General features: G+C 43.6%; 1 protein-coding gene and 1 pseudogene across 1 annotated transcript in view; one reads left to right on the top strand and one right to left on the bottom strand.

Moving 5' to 3' along the window:
- LOC142453153 (bone morphogenetic protein 8B-like) overlaps positions 1-15,403 on the bottom strand; it is a 61,138-nt gene that overhangs the window by 31,860 nt on the left and 13,875 nt on the right. Inside the window, 2 exon segments of the mRNA XM_075554221.1 lie at positions 1,365-1,516; positions 1,876-2,065. Of these exon segments, the coding sequence (XP_075410336.1) occupies positions 1,365-1,516; positions 1,876-2,065 (342 nt within the window).
- Positions 5,531-6,622, top strand: LOC142453142 (glutamine synthetase pseudogene; annotated as a pseudogene).

Here is a 15,403-nt window from a genome sequence, read left to right as displayed (position 1 = left end):
GTTTGGTTGTTCACTTATAGAATATTATGTTTAAATAAGGCTTTGGCACATATTGAATTGTATGCATTTTAGTTTTATCCTGTTAGGTACAGATATAATTTTATTATTTTGTTTTAAAATTATATATGACTGAAGAGTTGTGTAAAAGTGTCAAGGTAGTCTTGCATTGAAAGAGGGTATGAGCAGAAGTCCGAAGTCTGTCCACTACTTCAGTGTATTGCCATATAAATATATGTACTTAAAAAAATACATCTATTTTTATGAATTAATATTTTTACATATGTATACATTAATCCTTATACCTCTATCCATAGCTTTGCTTCCTAGATCATTCCTCTGTTTCCTTTTACCTTCATGCTGCCCCCACCATCCCCTGTTGTTTTATATTGCTTTGGTACATTGGTCACATGGATGAACCCACATTAACACTTTATTAACCAAAGGCCATGCTTTATTCAGATTTCACTTGTTTCCTCCAAATATCCCTCTTTTGTTCCAGGATCCCATCTAAGATACTATATTGCATTTATTCATTATTATTATGTTCTTCTAGGTCAGCAGTTTGAAACCACCAGCCACTCCTTTAGAGAAACTTGGGCTTTCTATTCATATAAAGGATTACAGTCTCAGAAACTCACAGGAGCAGTTCTACCCTGTTACATAGGGTCACTATGAGTTAGTATGGACTTGATGTTATTGAGTTTGTTTGTTTTTCTTTCTTTCTGGGGGGATGTGACAATTTCTCAGATATTATTTAATTTTGATGACCTTTAAATAATACAGAGTAATTGGTCCATAGCAAAAACCACAATAAGAAGATATTTATAAAAAAAGAAAATGATGTCATAATTGGGAATAACCCTCACTTTTGTATTGCAATGGTAAGAAAAGGATCTAATAAGTATTAAATTATGTCACTAAATTTAAAAAAATGTAAGAAGGCACACAATTGGGGTCTAGCATCAGGTGTAGGAGGAAGATATGGAATGTATGTATGTATGGCTATTGCCTCCATAAACCACTGCCTGCTTTACCATGAGACCAGAAGAACTATATGGTGCCTGGTTACCACTACTGAACATTTTAATCAAATGGTCTGTAGGAAAAACCTGATCAAAAGGGGGAACAGAGTTTCAAGTTCTCATGGACTGTCTGGAGCCATAGAGGGTGGAAGCATCCTTGAAATGATGGTTCTGCTATCATCTTTAAAACTTAAACTAAACAGTGTCCCCTGAAGCCCTTTTTCAGCTCACTGAACCTTCATACTGGGGAGAGCCTCTCACAGTGTCACACCTGGCCCTGGCGAAGCCACCAGCCTGAGAGGGGCCCAAGAGAAGCCCGGCTGCCCCAAGCCCGGGCCTTACCATCCTCTGTTTCCATATAGAGGTGGAGTCCCAGGTCCTTGTTATGAGTCAACAACCAGCGGTTGTTGGCTGCTGTGATGTCCAACACCAACCAGCCCTCGTCCCCAGCTCGGAGCGTCTGAAGATCCAAAAAGAACAAGTCAGACTCCTCCCTGTGGACATGAAAGAACAATTAACCGAGGCTGCCACAGCTGCGCTGTTTCTCGTGCCTTCTCGGGGCCATCTGCATAGTGTCTACCCTATAACTACAGCAGGGCTGAGCCTCTACCCATGTACATATGGGGAAACTGAGGCACAATGGCCTGTCCAAGCTCCCCAGCCAGGATTGTAGCTTGAGCTTTTCCAAGGTGCTAAGAGACTGGCCACTGGGGTCCAGCATGTTGACTGTATCAGACTTGTCTCCCCACAAAGATTCCCCCATGTCCTCTGTGCAGTACCTTCCCTGGGCTGAACACACTGACAGACACGCTGGATATGAGGAGGGAGGGCTATACAGAGTCGGGGGAGGCACCTGTTGAACTGCTCCAGGACCACCTCAAATATGCTGACATGGAGGGTCTGGTTGGCGCGATGGGAACTTGGCAGCTTATAAATCCGGAACTCAGCAGCTGTGACTGCCTCCCCCGCTGGAATTTGGGTTAGGCCAAACCAGAACTCCTTCCAGTGGGGTTCATAGTAGCCCAGGGCATGGTCGCGCTCCACTGGAAGAAAGAGCAGGGCCAGTATCACTCAGGCACCTGAATAGGCTGACCCAGGGGTTATCCCTCTTGTCAATCTCTGCTCCTGGCTGTTGGATGGGGGGGTGTCCCCCCCACAGAACTCACAGAGTATCTTCCATTCTGCACCCTACTCCCTACACACCCACCTGGCCCTGCTTAGCACCCCGCTGGCTCTGAGCCCACAGATAGATGAGATTGAGGACAAGTCCCTTCTTGGGAGTCAAAGGCTAAAGGGAAGATGAGCATTGCACCCAGTGGAGAAAAGGGGCCAGGTGTCCAGTGGGGAAACTGTTAGGTAGCTGGATAGGGGGTTGTTCCTTGCCATGCCTAGGGACCCCCCTACAGGAAGTTGGAAGCCGATAAATGCTAAAGGGCATGTACCAATTTAGACCTCAAGCCAAGGGGGACAGTACACCAAGTGGACCGTACACCTGGATGGGCTCCAATCTAGGTCAGGTGGGCTTAATTCAGCTAATGGGGTTAATCAGCACTGTCGGCAACACCTCCCAGAGGAAGGTCCTAAAAAAAGCTTGAACCGGGAGACCACCCTCTCTTTTCCAGCTACTCCTCTGCAGTTCTGAGTGGCCGGGCTACAGTCTCTCTCTTTGGCCTCAGGCCACCACATGGGTGTGTAGTGCTATGAGGGTGCTTGTGTTCAGTTACTGTAATGCCTAAAAGTTTTTCTATCCTTTATAAAAACCCACTTGGATCACAAACTAAGCTTCGGTGTGAATTCTTTCTCGAGGGCACAGTGGCACAGTCAGGTTTGAAGCATCCCGGGCTGTGTGGCCAGAGGAGGATGTGGGCATCTCATCCTGTCCTCACAGTAGGGACTTGGTCCAGTGATGGGCAGGCAGGCAGCTGTGCGGGGCAGGCTAGAGGGCAGATGTGTGTGGGCAGAAGGAGATAGCCTGTAATCCCCCAGGCCAGGGCAGAGAGTGCTAGAACATCTGTGGCTGGCTGTGCTTCATGGGCTGGGCATGCAGCAGCTGCCCACCTAAGAGCCAGACTACTTCAGAAGTAGCAGACACTGGCAGGAGCTGGTCCTTCCCAGACAGGCATGGTCAAGGTCTTTGCTGGGTGATGACGTGTGAACATTGACACACCTGTGTCCTTCCGACAGACACCCTCCATGCATAGGTAGTGGCCTTGGGGGCTGGACCAGATCCCTGATGTGCAGGGTAAGTCTGCCAGTTCCATGTTGTGGGCTTCACAGGAGTGGGGGGGGTGACAGAGAGGAGGGTCACTTAGACGCACCCTCCTGTCTGGCTCCTCCAGGCATCGCTGTGTACATCAGCCCACAGGAGAGTAGAGGGGGGTTGTTGGACGGGGCCTGGGACTCCTTGGGGAAATGCTGACCATAGGCCTGAGGACTGAAGGAAGAGCCCATGAACATGAGTATACCAGGACCTGTGGGTCTTGCAGGCAAAGAGCACTCCCAGGGGGAGAGTCTTGCTCAACGGAACTGTGCTCAGCTACACTCCCACCTCGTGGGTTCATGGAGCTGATAAACTGCCCGGGATGCCAGCACAGGAAGTTGTCCACCCTAGCTGTGACAGCCAAGCAAATGAGAGATTTTCAGGAAAACAGTGATTCACAACTAAAATTGATGAAATTTCCTGTAGTGCAACATTAAAATAGAAGTTACTGGAAGGGAATAAAGAGTGTGCCCCTGCCTTTTCGGGATCTGCAGTGTTTCCCTGGTTGTTTCTTTGAATTAGGAACTATATTTCTCAAAAGAAGAAGTTGCAGAATAGCATTCACTGGGACCTGGGAAATTCCAGGTAATTACTGGTCAGACTAGCTGTGCCAAAGGCACAGTATAGAGGCAGTATGGAGAAGTGTGTATTGTGCCCATCAGCAGGTCCCATCCCTGATCCCACTGCCCACCAAGACTGTAGCCTGAGTCTCATCTATAAATTAATGATAGTCCTTTCTCATAAGGCCATGAAAAAACTGTATAGGACAGGGGCCTTTGGATGGGTGAGGTGGCTATTCATTCAGAGCTGGGAGGGGTGTGTATGACCAGTGTCCTAACTTAATCAGGGCATCAAGATGTGGTGACATTCCTCTGGTGCACAGATCCGGTAGGAGGCCGCCTGAAACAAAGAAGCCAAGGTTCAGGAAAGGGAAATGTAGTTTTCTTTATATAAATGAAAACATGGGATGGAAGAAAATATAACCTGTAAAAATCTGTGAGTTCAACTGAAAGGTGTTTGGATGGCATGCTTTCACCTGCTGAATTCCCATGAGGCACTTAGCCCTCAGGGCTACCGTGTGCACATCTGTAAGATCAGCTGTGATACCTGGTCAAATGAAAGCTCTACAAAGCCATGTCTGGCTCTGCAGCTGGTAAGTCAGGGCCATTTCCTTTCAGTAGTCCCTCACCTCTGGCTTCTACTTGCATCTGTAACCAGGACTGGCATCTCCCAAAGCCACCTGAGCTGAGAGGCTGCCCAGCCACAAAACAAAAGCAGACCTTTTCTTTATAAAGGGACCTCAGTTCCCAGAACATCAGAACTCAGTGGACAGAATCACTCAATCCAGTCTCCTACCTCTCTTGCAGACATGTGGAAATGGCACCCAGGAGCCCTGACTTTTGGTCTGAGGCCCTTTCCATTATAGTGGACTGCCACCATGGAAAATTTGGTCAGATGTTGTAAAACATCATACAAAAACCAGGTTGAAATTGCTGAAAATGCTTCAGAACTCAAGACAGGCACCCAAATACACAGCACAAAACACCTAGGACTGCTTGCGACCCCTCTGTTATGTGCTTGATGGTTCACTGGGTAAAGATGAAGGAATTTATGGGAAAGGCTAAGGTCACTTCTCTAAAATCTGTTGCTGATGTAGGGACTGTGAAGTTCATTCCAGGAATCCTACTGCATTCAGATTGTGGAGAAGAGGTTTGCTTCTTGTCCTAGCCCAAGTTCTGATCAGGGATTTATCTTGCCAGGGATCCAGGGATTGACCCTCTGTGGTGACTCTGGGAGGGGCCACTGATGCTCACAGCAAGGATTATAGGGAGTAAATTATTTCCCCATCATAAAAACTTGGACAGGGAGTTTTAATGTTGGTGTCCCATACTCCACCTTCGGGCACATGGAAAAGATTCCTAACTATGCTGCCTCCTCATGGTCTTGGTGCTTTATAGGAACATTTTCCCCTGGTCATATACGGTAATATTAATTCATTTATTTCACAGATTAGAAAGCAGTGTTTGTTGTATGCTTGTCAGTACAGACACTGGTAACACTGCAGTTAACAAGACCTCATAGTTTAGTGGCAATGTTAGATGTTTAGCAAGAAAGTAAACACTGAGAGCTGAGAATGGGAGTAGAGTCGAGCTTGTAAGCAGTACACCTAGCCTTCTCTCTGCTCCTTACCTTGCTCTCGCCACCTGACCTCCCCCCAGCTGGCTTGCAGCCCAGAACAACTTCTACCATGGCCACCTCAACAAGTTCCCACTTGAACAAAGGTATCAAGCAGATGTACATGGCTCTGCAAAAAAGTCCAAGCCATGTATATCTGGAACAATGGCACTGGAGAAGGACTACTCTGCAAAACACGAACCCTGGACCATGAGCCCAAAGGTGTGGAAGAGTTGCCCAAGTGGAATTTTGATGGCTCCAGCACTTTCCAGTCTGAAGGCTCCAACATGTATCTCATCCCTGTTTCCATGTTCTGGGACCCGTTCCGCAGTGACCCCAACAAGCTGGTGTTCTGTGAAGTCTTTAAGTACGACCAAAAGCCTGCAGGGGCCAACTTAAGGCACACCTGTAAATGGAAAATGGACATGGTGAGCAGCCAACACCACTGGTTTAGAATGGATGCCAAGGGGACAGATGAGCACCCCTTTGGTTGGCCTTCCAATGGCTTTCCTGGACCTCAAGGTCCATACTATTGCAGTGTGGGGGCAAACAAAGCCTACAGCAGGGATATTGTGGAGACTCCCTACCAGGCATGCTTGTATGCTGGCATCAAGATTGGCAGGACGAATGTCGAGGTCATGTGTGCCCAATGGGAGTTCCAGATAGGACCCGTGAAGGAATCGACATGGGGGATAATCTCTGGTTGGACCACTTCATCCTGCATCGTGTGTGTGGAGACTTTGTTATGATAGCAACCTTCAATCCTAAACCCATCCCAGGAAACTGGAATGGTGCAGGCTGTCATACCAACTTCAGCACCAAGGCCATATGAGAAGAGAATGGTCTGAAGTATATTGAGGAGTCCATCAAGAGGCTAAGCAAGCTGCACCAATACCACATCGGTGCCTACAATCCCAGAGGGGACCTGGATAATGACTGGTTCCTCATTGGATTCCACAAAACCTCCAACATCAACAAATTTTCTGCTGGCGTGTCCAACGGAGGCACCAGCATCCACATTCCTTGGATTGCTGGGCATGAGAAGGGTTACTTTGAAGACCGCTGCCCCTCTGCCAACTGTGACTCCTTTGCAGTGACATAACCTCTCATCCGCACATGTCATCTCAACGAGACCAGTGAGGAGCCCTTCCGATATAAAAACTAAGCGGACTAGACAGACCTCTAGAAGTCAAGCCCCTCCCTGCTCTTCACCCCACGCCCACCTTTCCCCCCTCTCCACTAGTTCCTACTAGCTGTAACTCAAGACAAAATATCAAGGTCTTTTCTTTTCTTCATACTCCATTAAAAAAAAAGAAAGTAAACACTCATGATTGTTATGAGTGTGCTTCAAAAAGTTCTTGGAAAACTGGAATTAAGAGATAATAGAATTTTCCCATGAACTTTTTGAAGCCTCCTTATATCTAATAAGTGCCATGGAGGACATAAAGGGGAGTTGGGGTTAGAATAACGCAGGAGGTGCATGTGGGATCTCTCATTGTTTAGTAATTTTTAAAATAATGTTTACTTAGAGACTAACTTGCATGTCCTTTACCCAACTTGTCCTGATGTTAACATCTTATATGTTTGGGCCTCCACTCAAGTACTCCCTCAATGCAAGAATACTTTCTTCTATTAAATTGGCATTCTATGATGCTCACCCTCCCGACACAACCGCTGAAGACAAAGTGGGTGAATAAGCAAATGTGATGAAGAAAGCTGATAGTGCCCAGCTATCAAATGATATAGTGTCTGGGGTCTTAAAGACTTGAAGGTAAACAAGCGGCCATCTAGCTCAGAAGCAACAAAGCCCACATGGAAGAAGCAAACCAGCCTGTGTGATCACGAGGTTCTGAAGGGATCAGTTATCAGGCATCAAAGAACAAAAAATCATATCATTGGGTGCACACCTCCATGATACAATCACTGAGGACAAACGGGTGCATAAGCAAATGTGGCAAAGGAAGCTGATGGTGCCCAGCTATCAAAAGGTATAGCGTCTGGGATCTTAAAGGCTTGAAGGTAAACAAGTGGCCATCTAGCTCAGAAGCAACAAAGCCTACATGGAAGAAGCATACCAGCCTGTGCGATCACGAGGTGTCGAAGGGATCAGGTATCAGGCATCATCAGAACTAAAAAATCTTACCATAGTGAATGAAGCGGGAAGTGCAGAGTGGAGACCCAAAGCCCATTCGTCAGCCACTGGAGATCCCCTTGCAGAGGAGTCTGGGGGAGGAGATGAGTCAGTCAGGGTGCGATGTAGCACCGATGAAGAATACAGCTTTGCTCTAGTTCCTAAACGCTTCCTCCCCCTCCCCCCATTACCATGATCCAAATTCTACCTTGCAAGTCTGACTAGACCAGAGGATGTACATTGGTGCAGATAGGAGCTGGAGGCACAGGGAATGCAGGACGGATGATACCTTCAGGACCAGGGGTGTGGGTGGCAATACTGGGAGGGTAGAGGGAGAGTGGGTTGGAAAGAGGAAACCGATTACAAGGATCTACATGTAACCTCCTCCCTGGAGGACAGACAACAGAAAAGGGGCTGACGGGAGACGACGGACAGGGCAAGATATGACAAAATAATAATTTATAAATTATCAATGGCTCCCGAGGGAGGGGGAAGCAGGGAAGGAGGGGAAAAAAGAGGACTTGATGCAAAGGGCTTAAGTGGAGAGCAAATGCTTTGAAAATGATGAGGGAAAAGAATGTACAGTTGTGCTTTACACAATTGATGTATGCATGGGTTGTGATAAGAGTTGTATGAGCCCCTAATAAAACATTAAAAAAACCAAACATCTTATATGTTGTTATTAGATGCAGTTAAATTACCTCTGACTCATGGTGCCCAATGTCCCACAGAACAAAACATTGCCCAGTCCTGCACCATCTGCACTATGATTGGTAGGTTTGAGTCTGATCGAACAACATTCACTGAAATCTGCCCACCATGGGTGACACTGATGGTTACTGGAAATATCAGTGCATAGCTTCTAGTGCACCACAGCTACACAATCTAACACAGTATAACAACTGACGGAATGGGTGCAGAACATTTATATTTACAGTCCTAGAAACCCACAGGGGAAATTCTATCCTGTCCTATAGGGTGTCACCATGAGTCAGCATTGACTTAATGAGTTTGAGTTTTATAATGATCAAAATCAGGAAACTAACATTAATATTATACTAAGAATGAAACTGTAAACTTTTCTTGAATTTCACTACTTTCCCCACTAATGTGTTTTTTCTGTTCCAGGATCCAACCCAGGATAACAGATTATATTAAGTTGTCATATATCCTCAATCTCCTTCAACCTGTGACAATTTCTCAGTTTTCCCTTGACTTTCATGACCTTGGCATTTTGGAGAGCACTGGCCAGTTACTTTGTAGAATGTTGCTCAATTTGGATTTATCTGATATCTGCTGGCATCTAACTCGGGGTTAGATGGGGCTCTGAAGAAGAGTTCCAGAACAGAATGCCAAAGAAGTGATGTGCCTTTCTTGGTGCACTAAGTTGGGCAGCATGATATCAATATGTATTATTATCATTTAACTTTGATCCCTTGCTTAGGGTGGTATCTGCATGGCTTTCCCATAGTAAAGATACCATTTGTCCTTTTGTAAATAAGGAAGATACTTTAAGACCATGCATATATTTGTTTCCTTCTTAAACTTTTGTTCATTAATTTCTCAGTGTATCTGATTAATTATTACATTAAGTATTTATTACACAATTAATGCATTAATTATGACCTGCATTAATTATTACATGGAATTTGCAATAGTGATTTTCTATTTCTTGAATTCCTTCTATATTTAGGTTTGGAATTCTTTGCAAGGAAGACCTGTCTCTTCCTCAATTATTTAAAAAATGTTTTTCTCATGTTATCAGGGATCTTTGATTATATATTTATTTAATGTATGGATTATACAGGGTTTCCCAAAGTGGCCCTGGTGGAGCTGGAATGATGGAGGGTTGGGGAGGTTGTAAAAGAATATAACTATTCTTTATCCTCATTTAAGGGCTAGTATTCTAAAGTTTTTAATTACCAGGGGGTACTGAGTAATTTTTCTGAAAGAGGGAAGTTGGGTAAATACATTTGGGAACCTATGGGTTATGATCTAATAATGATTATTTTTTAGCTTCAACAGTTTTAACTTTGGCCATTGGCAGCACCTTCTTATTGGCTCATGTGCCTGTTAGATATGTCCCCTATCCCCATTTTTTAGCACTTCTTTGTGTTCTGAGACCATCTTGTAATGTCCCGTCCCAATTCCTGGAATTACTAACTTATTTAAGGGGCTTGGGATTCTTTAATTGAAGGATGTAGAACTAAAAAAATTAAGTACTTAGCACTAGATATGCTCATTGCTTCTGGATTATCACTGCTCTGGGCTATCTCAGCAAAGAGAACTATGGATTATATGGGAAACCACATAAAGATGGTGCAGGACAGTATTTCATTTTGTTACATGCAAGGTCAGTGTGGGGTGGAGACAACTCAATGGCACTAACAACACACAGTCTCATAGGCAAGCCACACATCTATGTTTATACCTATATCCAGATAAACATGAGTTCACACTGATACATTCAACTCTATTCTGGTATGGGGCTACTTTGGATATGGTTCTTATCAAGGTCTCTTGAGTAAGGACTGGACAGTCTCATGCATCCTGGTAGGGATGCAAACTGGTACAATTACTATGGAGGAAAATTTCATATTTAGCAAAATTATACAAGCTTTCATCCAGAAGTCTCATTTTTAAGGAATGGTCACTAAAACATACTAATATATTTTTCATGTGCATTACAAAATGTCATAGTTATTTAGTGCTGCTATGAAAGAGAAATTCATTTTTGTCACAGTTGAGAAGGCCAGAAGTTCAAATGCAGAATACTGGCTGGAGAGCAAGGGTTTCTCTCAACATTGGCTCTGGAGGAAGGACTTTGTCACTTCCGCATCTATTTCCTGTTTTCTTGATGAGCTCCATGTGTCTTGACATCTATCTTCTCCTAACTGTTTCTTTTTACTTGTTTAACCTCTTTCATAGCTCAAAGGAAACTGATTTAAGACACACTCTATATGTCTCATTACCATAATAAAATCACCCCATTTCTAAAAGAGATTATAACCAGAGGCATAAAACCAAAACCAAATCCTCTGCTGTTGACTCTGACTCATAGTGAACCAATAGAATAGAGAATTTGTTAGGTGCAGTCAAGTCAGTTGCAACCCATAATGACCCTATGTAATAACAGAACGAAACACTGCCTAGTCCTGTACCATCCTCACAATTGTACCTATGTTTGAACCCATTGTTGCAGCCATTGTGTCAATCCATCTCATCCAGGATCCTCCGCTTTTTCACTGCCTCTCTACTTTACCACGCATGATGTCCCTTTTCCAGGACTGGGTCTCTCCTGATAACCTGTTCAAAGTACGTGAGACAAAGTCTCACCATCCTTGCTTCTATGGAGCTATATACTTCTTCCAAGACAGATTTATTGTTATTCTAGGTAGCCCATGGTATTTTCAATATTCTTCTCCAGCACCACAATTCAAATGCATCATTCTTCAGTCTTCCTTGTTCAATGTCCAACTTACATATGTACATGAGGTGACTGAAAATACCATGGCTTGGGTCAGGTGCACCTTAGTAACATCAAAGTAACATCTTTGCTTTTCAACACTTTGAAAGAGATCATGGATTTCCAAGGATATAAATCTTTACAGAAGCAGGCTGCCAGCTCTTTCTCCTGAGTAGATGGTGGGTTTCTTTGGTTAGCAGCTGAGCACTTTAACCACTGTGCCAAAGGGCTGTTCCCACAGGCATAAAAGTTAAGATTTACAGCATATATTGGGAGGGAGGGAGGAACAATTCTATTCATCAATTCATTCCTCCTCACTTTCAGCAAACAAGGTTGTGTCATCTGCATACCACAGGTTGCTAATAAGCCGCCTTCCAATTCTAATGCTACATTCTTCTTCTTACAGCCCAGCTTCTCATATTATTTGCTCAGTATGGTTCAAGGATACAACCCTTGAGTGAGACTTTAGGTGTTACAATCCTGAAACAAAATTCTTCTTCATCTATGAACCTATGAAATCTAGACCAAGAGTTACCTGTTTCCAAGTACAATGGTGGGACCGGCACAAGGTCAACATTTCCATTACAAATGGGAGAAATTAGAGGGCATGAAGAGAAAGTAGGCACCAAGCAAGCTGATTTTTAGCAGAATAAATTAGTTCTCAGGACTTGAAAATAATCTTCTCTTCTCTGAGGTGTTCTGGGCAAAGGCCCTGCTCTGTGTATTGCCCACACCTCTGGATTCTGGGTGGAGGCACCTAGCCATAGACTCCAGCTCCATTTTAAAGGTCACTAAGACCCTGGTTTCTTTACCAGCCCCACCCCCTCAGCTCCAGTGGGGCTTCTCTCCCTGGGGCATGGCACCACTCAGCTTTGGGTGGAGGGCCCATCCCCTGCACACCTTAACAGAGAGCTTCACACTCTGGAACTGAGATCCACTCTTTGAAACCTAGGCTATGGTCCCACCTACCCTTTGACACCCAGAAGGCTCTGTTGCCCTGCTTTCAACAGTTCTGCAGGTCTCTCAGCAGCTCCACAGAGGTTCCTTTTCTTTTCTTAGGAGATATTGCTCTTTTGACCTGTTTCCTGTCTGTAAAATTCTAAGCGGCAGAAAGCATTTATTATTATTATTTTTACCTTAATTTTCTTTTTTTCCCAAGTTTATTGGCATATAATTCATATATGATACAATTCAATAGTTCAATCAAGAAAACTTGTACAATCATCACCACAATTAATTTTAGAATTTCTTCATTCTTGTACAAATCATTATTAGTTTCCCATTTCCCCCAACCTCCCCAGCCATACCCCCAAGGAACCAGTCACTACCTCTACAGATTTGCCTACTTTGGATTTTATATACAGAAAAACATTTAAAAAAAAGGTGGGGGAGACAGCATTCTTTTGTTTTCCATCTGTCCCTTTCAATCTAATTTGATGGGTTTTCTGCTGTGGTCTTTGGTTAGCTCCATCAATTACACCAATCTAACAAAAGATTGTGCAGCTATGTCCTTGTTGAACATTATAGGACACACATCCAACAGACTTTTCCAAACTTCTATGTTATATTTTCATTTTGTACAGTTCATTTTTAAGTCCATATATTTTCTCTCATTTGTTTTGTAAGTGGCAAGGAGAAACCACATGTCCCCTGTGATAGTTAGGTGCTTTGGTGCCAACATGGCACCTATAAGATTTGGAAAAATTAATTAATACGTTAAATAAAGAAGATTTGGGTGGAGTTTAGCCTGTCAATCAGGTCGCAGCTTGGTGACCTCATTTGGAGGTGCCACCAAGATAAATAGCTCTCTGGAGGTGGGCCACTCTATCTGTCTTCACCTTCCTATTGACGAGTCACACTGAAGCCTGAGCCAGGCCTGTGATGCTTCCATCGCAATTGGATCCACAAGACTTTTCACCCACTGTCCTGTGATCTTCCTGAGTTCTGCATCATTGCATGTGGCTGTGTGAGTCTACAGAGGGACTTATGGACTTGATCTGGACAGGGCTGGAATGTTTGCTTGATATATAATTACTTCTTTTTTTTAAAAATTTTTCACGAAGTAGTTTTATTATCATTTACGTTTCCTGAGAAACATAAAAACTCTGATGGGCTACACAGATCCAATTTGCTTAATCATTTTGTAAGTTTTTATTATTATTTTTTAATTTTAACAATTTATTAGGGGCTCATACAATTCTTATCACAGTTCATACATATACATACATCAATTGTATAAAGCACATCCATACATTCCCTGCCCCAATCATTCTCAAGGCATTTGCTCTCCACTTAAGCCCCTTGCATCAGGTCCTCTTTTTTTTTTCCCCTCCCTCCCCTTTCCCCCCTCCCTCATGTGCCCTTGGTAATTTATACCTCGTTATTTTGTCATATCTTGCCTTATCCGGAGTCTCCCTTCCCCTCTTCTCTGCTGTCCCTCTCCCAGGGAAGAGGTCACATGTGGATCCTTGTAATCAGTTCCCCCTTTCCAACCCACTCACCCTCCACTCTCCCAGGATCGTCCCTCACACCCTTGGTCCTGAAGGTATCATCCACCCTGGATTCCCTGTACCTCCAGCCCTCATATGTACCAGTGTACAGCCTCTGTCCTATCCAGGCCTGCAAGGTAGAATTCGGATCATGGTAGTTGGGGCGAGGAAGCATCCAGGATCTGGGGGAAAGCTGTGTTCTTCATCGGTACTACCTCGCACCCTAATTAACCCATCTCCTCTCCTAAACGCCTCTATGAGGGGATCTCCATTGGCCGACACTTGGGTCTTGGGTCTCCACTCTGCACTTCCCCCTTCATTTAATATGGTATATATACACACATACACATATATACACATACATACACACACTTATATCGTTGTTTGTTTTTTTTTTTGCATGATGCCTTATACTTGGTCCCTTGGCACCTCGTGATCGCACTGGCCGGTGTGCTTCTTCCATGTGGGCTTTTTTGCTTCTGAGCTAGATGGCCGCTTGTTCACCTTCAAGCCTTTAAGACCCCAGACACTATCTCTTTTGATAGCCGGGCACCATCAGCTTTCTTCACCACATTTGCTTATGCACCCATTTGTCTTCAATATAATTACTTCTTGATATAAGGCTCTCTTAGCACACATAGGAGTGTCACTGAATTTGTTTCTCTAGTCAACCTGGCCTAACACACCCCCTTTAAGATCTTGTTTAGAAATTTCATCTGCCAAATATCAAAGTTCATCTCATACAAGTCTTACCTTCCACCAAACATTGGAACATAATTCAGACAAGGTGTTTGCCACTGTATAAAAAGCATCAATTGTCCTCTGCCCCACATAGTCTCTAAGATGAGAGAGCCTTCTTTATGCTTCTCATTTCCATCTGAGTCCTCATCAGAATTGTCTTTGATGTCCATAATTTTACCAATGATCTCTTCAAGGCAACCGAGTTTTTACTGTAAACACCATAAATTTCCTCTAGCCTGTACTCAATTCCAAAACCACATCCACAATTTAGGTAACTCTCAGAGCATCAGGAGTATCAATTTCTGTCTTAGTTACCTAGTGCTGCCATAACAGAAATACTTTAAGTGGGTGGCTCTAGCAAACAGAAATTTAGGAGGCTAGATGTCCAAATTAAAACTTCCTAAATTGTGAGAAAAGCACTGACTCAGGGAATAGGCTTTCTCTATTGGTTGATCTGAAGAAAGGCCCTTGTTTCTGTCACTTCTGCCTCCTGGTTCCTACTTGGATCTCCTAGGAGATCTTTGGGTAGTGTGGCATCATCTTTGCCCATCTCTGCTTATTTTCCTTGCTTGTTTAATCTCTTTTATACCTCAAAAGAGATGGACTAATCTCAATCCATCATAATAAAGACTAAACTAAACATCATAACAAAACTCAACAAAACAAAGACTGCCAATTCAGAAATGGGACTATAACCACAGGCATAGAGTTTAAGGTTTACAACTCATATTTTGGGGGGATATATTCAATCCATAATACAAGGCTATTTGGTACAGCATGATTTTGAAGTTTTCATAACAGAAGACAGCATCCACTACTCAAATTTCCATCAATAGGAGATGGGTTGAACAAAGTAAGTGACATTTTCTTTCTTTAAAAAAAAATCATTTTATTGGGAGCTCTTACAGATATCATAACATTCCCTCGTCCAATCATATCAAGCAGTATTGTACAACTGCTACCACAGTCAGTTTCAAAACATTTTCTTTCTTCTTGAACTCCTTGATTTTAGCTCACCTTTATTCCTTCCCTCCCCCACCCTATCTGCCAGGGACCCTTATTTATCTATCTATCTATCTATTTATTTCTCTCTCTCTCTTTCTTTCCTTCTTTCTTTTT

The sequence above is a fragment of the Tenrec ecaudatus genome, chromosome 1 (assembly GCF_050624435.1).
Source record: "Tenrec ecaudatus isolate mTenEca1 chromosome 1, mTenEca1.hap1, whole genome shotgun sequence".
Classification (NCBI taxonomy): domain Eukaryota; kingdom Metazoa; phylum Chordata; class Mammalia; order Afrosoricida; family Tenrecidae; genus Tenrec; species Tenrec ecaudatus.
This window is presented reverse-complemented; position numbering and strand designations above follow the sequence as displayed.